The 6,000-nt window shown below is 37.5% G+C and overlaps 1 protein-coding gene across 1 annotated transcript in view; it reads right to left on the minus strand.

Annotated features, from left to right (window-relative positions):
• The window catches only part of LOC145660722 (uncharacterized), a 58,825-nt gene extending 53,666 nt beyond the window's left edge, over positions 1 to 5,159 (minus strand). The window contains exon 1 of the mRNA XM_081726101.1: positions 4,990 to 5,159. Within this exon, the coding sequence (XP_081582227.1) occupies positions 4,990 to 5,058 (69 nt within the window). The 5' untranslated portion in view covers positions 5,059 to 5,159. The remainder of the gene's footprint in view (positions 1 to 4,989) is intronic.
• Positions 5,160 to 6,000: the final 841 nt, after the last annotated feature.

Below are 6,000 nucleotides of genomic sequence, written 5' to 3' on the forward strand. Positions count from 1 at the left end.
TCGCGTGTCCCTATTTTTCTTTTGCTGAAATTTTAATGCTATCTCTAATTTCAATCCAGGTATTCTCAACACTAGTGCACTCCGAATCTTCTAAAGCCGAGAATTTATTCGAAACTTCAATCTGGTATTCCTCTCTTACCTGGCTTTCTTTTAATTTCTTTAAATTAAATCTCTCAGTTTTCGAACTGAATATTACCTTTATTCAACGATAATCTCTCTCGTATTATCGCTGCTACCAGGTAGTGATCAGTGTCACAATCAGCCCCTCTAAACGACCGGACATCAATTATGCTAGATTGCCTTCTTCTATCTACTAAAACGTGATTAATTTGATAATGTGTTTTTCCGTCTGGTGAGTCCAAATGTATTTATGAACGCCGCGATGTGGGAATTTTGTACTCTTCACGATTAGGTTTTTGGATGTTGCAAAGTTCACGAGTCATTACTTTCCTTATGCAGACTTTCGTTGCCTATAATCAGTTTGAAAATATCCTCTCGTCCTACCTTCACATTGAAATCCCCTAATAGAATTTTCATATGGTATCGCGGGAGTTGGTAAAATATCCGTTCCATTTCTTCGTAAAACTGTCTTTTATATCGTCATCTTTATCTACAGTTGGGGCAATAATATCACACCACCATCCCTTAAGAGTAATAAAAGAAAGTATGTCAGTAACAAATTCAACCCGTTTAATTGCTGGTAATATTCGTTTGTGAACGAAAAACCCTGTTCCTAACTGGTGATTTTTATTTCCTTCCCCGTAAAAGAACGTAAAATTTCCGGAATTCACAGATCAATTTCCTTCCCACCTAACTTCCTGAACTCCTACTAGGTCCATCCTGTATTTCTCTAACTCACTGAACTAACTCGTTACGGATTTTAACGCGCCTGCCCTATAAAGACTTCTAATATTCCATGTTCCAAATCTCATGTCCATTTTCTTTTGCTGAGGTCGTGCCAAGTTCTCAGTCCTTGTCCGAGGCTTTTGTGAATATTTCTGAACAAGTGCTTTTTTTTTTTTTTACAGGATGAGGTTGTTAGCCTTACCCAAACCCTGAAACTGGAAGACCACTCCTAGTCGGCTGTCCGCGACTGCTTATTCAGTATATTCGCAGTTAACCTCTATATCTAGAGGCCTTCTCCTCGATCCGCAACCTGAGGACGCACCATGCCGCTGTGAAGGATCTATACGATCAGAAGAACCGCCCCAAAGTTATTGCAATCGAAGCAGAGGAAGAAGTGGATGATGAACAAATGGCCGAATATATTGAAAAGTGAAGTAGTACAAGCCATTAAAGACACGGAAAGAGGAAGGCCACTGGAGACGATAACATACCGGCAGGTTTGCTCAAGGGATTAGGAGACAATGCAATGAAAGTACTGATTTCACTTATTAACAAGATTTGCCTAACTGGAGAATGGCCAAAATATGCTCTTGGTGTTACATTGGTTGCATTACCCAAGAAAAAGAAAGCAAAGAAGTGCAGCGATCATAGAATCATTGGCCTTATTTCCCACAGTGGAAAGATTATTGGACGCATATTTAATAGGAAGCTAGAAAGTTAGATACAAGAGATGTTGGAGCAAGATCAATTTGGATTCCGGAAAGAAAAAGGAACCAGAGATGCTATATCAGAACGAGTTCTTGACCTAAAGGAAGAGTTTATTTGTGCTTCACCGGCTGGCAAAAGGTTTAGACCGGGACAATTGAACCAAACTTCTGAAAATACAAGAGACCGACGACTCATTCACAACCTGTACCTAGAACAACGAGTGAAGTTGCGCTTTAATGAAGAAGAAACAAATAATGTAAAGATTAGAAGAGGGATCAGACAAGGATGCAGTATGTCGCCCCAATTATTCAACATTTACAGCGAATGTTTAATGAAGGAATTATTAATGGGAATTTGAATTTCAAGATTGGAGGGCAGATCGTTAACGAAATCAGGTATGGAGATGACACGGTTATTATATCTAAAACCAAAAAAGGACCATAGGAGATGATGGATAAAGTAGTTGATACTGGGAAACAAAATGGAATGGAAATCAATATCGAAAAATCGTGTCATGAGAATATCTCGTGGAAACGCACCCTTACAAGTCAGAGTGAAGCAAAGAGAACTTGACGAGGTCGATAATTTCAAGTATCTGGAAGTCTTTTGACGAGAGACACTTACTTCCACCAAATAGATCAGGTCAAAAATTGCCATAGCCAAGGAGGCATTCAACACGAAGAGATCACTCTTAATTAGCAGGCTTAATATTGGACTAAGAAAGAAGCTAGTAAGTTATGAATATATGGAGTATTGGACTGTATGGTTCAGGACTTGAACATTATCTTCGTAATGTGGTGTTGAAGGAAGATGAGGAAGACAAAATAGACGAGAGAGTAACAAACGAAGATATTTTAAAACGGGTAGGAGAGAAAAGATGCTTTAGCCAGCATCCTTCGTAGGAAGGCCAATTGGATTAAACATACCTTGCGAAAAACTTGCAGTCCCGCATCCGGGGCAAATACTCTAAAGTACTTATTTCGGAGGGAGTTCGAAAGCTTTTCGAAGGGGTGGTCCAAATTCAATATGAGGATAAATTATATTTAAATTTGTAAAATCACCCTTAAGACTATACTTAATTCATTGAAAAGTAGGGACTTCGGGTGTCTGGATTTCCAGGACCAGCCACCTGCGTACCCTGTTATCCAAGTTTGTTTTAAAAAAGAAAAGAAAAGAGAAAGAGAATTTAATTAACACCTATTCCGCAGTGTAGAAATAAAATACATATATATGTAAAATAAGTACTGATTGACTGTCTGGTCAACACCAGGCTAGGGATGTAAAATACCTGGGTATTTATTTCAGCGGGTAAATACCCGGTTATTTACCCAAAATGGGTATTTTAGTGGGTATTTTATATTTCAATTACTAATAAATGAATTTTATCGTTGTCAATGAAAAATATAATGGTCATTTGCATCACCTGCAACAGGAGCACTAAATAACCACTAAATTAATCATTTTTTCTAGCAATTAAAGAATGAATTTGATATTTATTAAGTAACACAGTACGGATTTCGTAGCTACTTTTCATTATTTTTCTTTCTACTTACACTAGATTTCCTTTTATTATCCTTGGCAGAAAATAATTGTCCATCTACCCCGTAAATTCTTACCTTAGTGTGCCCCTGAGGCGTCCAATCAGTTGCACATTATAGAATTCGAAGTGGACCAAACCAACATGAAAATATAAAAGTTATAACAGAACATGACGATGACCAAAGAAAGTAAAGTCAGTTGTCACCAAACTAACCATACACTATTATTAAGTATTCTGTCTGTCAGCAGCTCCTGGTATTAATGACACGAAATTTAAGTTCTTCCTTAGGTTCGCGTTTGATGAAATTGCTTTCTCCATTTTTCTCGATCTCTTGATTTCTGAAGGTAATGACAATTCCTCACTCACAGCGAGCGTCTGAAGTCTAGTGTTATTGACAAGCAAATTTTGGAGGCAGTGTAAATGGCTTCCTCATCTTGTTTTTCCAAGCAACTTTAACGAAATTGTAACCCCTTTTTCCTTTGATATTTGTGTAAATAGTGCTTGCAAGTGATGTCTATGTTTGTATTAACAACATCAGTTACGCTTCCCAGTAATGTCTTTACCGATGAGCATCCGAGGATGTCAGAACAAAGCAAATGGAGATAAGCAAGACAACCCAAAGATACTATATTACAATACTTCTGTTTTACTAATATAAAAGCTGCTCTCATGTTATTCGCTTTGTCTCCTATGATTACTAAAAATTTTTCAGGGTTTTATTGTTTACAGAACATTCATGATCTCTTCAGACAAGTAATTTGCATCTTTTGACAACGCGAAATCAACAAAAACAGGTTCAGACTTTGAAATGAAAAAATAAATGATAGATTCATTTCTCAAGTTACTCCAACCGTTACACTATAAATACGGCTGACAGACCTGACAGACAGACCTCCACAGACAGACTGGCTCCACAATTAAAATCAAACCTCGATTCAGGTATATTATGATGGCCTACTACACTCTTACTGTTATGGACGAAGTTAACAAAATAGAATAAAAATCATACACCTCAATTTTATTCATAGGTTGGAATAAATATATTCACGGGCTGGACGTGGGTCACCATTTGCTCAGCATTGATTTAGCAGGAGTGCCCACAAAGGGGGGCTATGACGCAAACTGCGTCATTGAAATATTTGGGGAAGGTTAAAAATCTATATAAATATGTTTGAAGGGGTGTAAAAATTAATCGAAAAGATTTTTTTCATGGAAGAACACCTACGGATAGACAATTGGGGGGTGCGTTATGGACATAAGGGGGGTACACCACTGGATTTAGATTATAATTTATGTTACCTGTGATGGAAATCACTCATGTGCAACTAAGTATAATAGTGGGAGATTGTTTGTTATATTTTTGAAATACATCGGAGCAGTTACTTGAATATGAAAGTTAAATTCCATTAATGTCAAGTATTTTGACTAACAAGCATCAAAATGTTTCCCTCGTGGCTAAGTAGTTATTATTTCCGCCTTCTGTGCGAGAGTTCAAGGTTCAACTCATGGAAAGCTCATAGAATTGTGTCACACTTGGTTGAACCAGCATCATGAGGAGATTTGGAATCTACACAAATTACGTTATAAAAAGGGGGCGAATTGTGTCATAGAAAGTAAGTAATAAGGGAATGGGAGCCGATGTACTAACCATAACATCGTAGAACTAAATCCTCTGTTCTAGTTGTCTTTTAGTTAATAATTTCATAATGAACAGAGTGCAGTTTCCTGTGCACAGGGAAAATATAATTATCTATCAGTTACATAAATTATAGCTAAATTGATCTACAGGGTTTTCATAAAGTATGGACGGATTTAATTCGCTTATAATTTACATAAAAATGCTCATATTGAAATCAAATAAAGTGCAAACGGTAGCGGAAGGATTAAATTTTTACCTGTAATCTGCACCAGCTCAGTTCATTCAACGCCACACCTCCAACTGGGCGCCATTTACGTCCACACATTCGCGTAGGTGTGGGCTGTTGATGATGCTTTCCCTTACCCTGCTCACTGTTGCAGGCGATGTTGGCGGCCTCCCACTTCGAGGACGGTCCAGGACGCTTCCTGTCTCCAAGAACTTAGCATGCCACTTTCAGCTTACAACTTACTTTTAACAGTCAACATTGAAAGAACAATGAAAACAACAATGGATGGAATTTGGTAAGAAACTGACCCTTGCCCCCACTCTCCCTCTCTCTCAACGTGTTCAGAGTTGCCGCTTATCTAACAGTGTTGCCAATTAAAAATTTAATCCTTCCGCTACCGTTTGCACTTTATTTGATTACATTATGAGCATTTTTTATGAAAATTATAAGCAAATTAAATCCGTCCAGACTTTATGAAAACCCTGTATTTGTTCACAATCTGTTGACGAAGGAACAAATATGGAGGGTATTCATTTTTGCTCGTTTAACTATATAGGTTTACTGGGCAAAGACGAACAAAACATCCTGATGGCATAATTTTGCATGGACTCTATTTGTCACCACTACATGGATGTGATTCTCGTCCTTAGTAGAGGAAAGCGTCAACGCTATAGTCAACTCCGAATTTAAGAGAAAATCTTGTTATGAAAGACATAGTGTACAAAAATGTTACGAACAGAATATAGGTGCGAAGGACGAATATCTCACAAGAAACTACGAGATATCCTCTATCTTAAAGAATATCTTTTGGCAATACGGTTCGAGACTTCCAAACTATGTTGTGTACAAGTATAAGTATGGAGGAAACGGCTATGTCTGTTCGCCTATCTAACAACAGGTATCAGATCAAAAACGATAAGACGTAGCGAGAAACGTTTCTTTTATAGATTTAGTGTCCTAAGAATAGGTTCCATCTTTAGCCTTATCTCTCTACTAAAACCAAAAGCTATAGAAATCTACCACCACTTCCAATTTCAATAT

The sequence above is a fragment of the Thermobia domestica genome, chromosome 1 (genome assembly GCF_964235325.1).
Source record: "Thermobia domestica chromosome 1, izTheDome1.hap1.1, whole genome shotgun sequence".
Classification (NCBI taxonomy): domain Eukaryota; kingdom Metazoa; phylum Arthropoda; class Insecta; order Zygentoma; family Lepismatidae; genus Thermobia; species Thermobia domestica.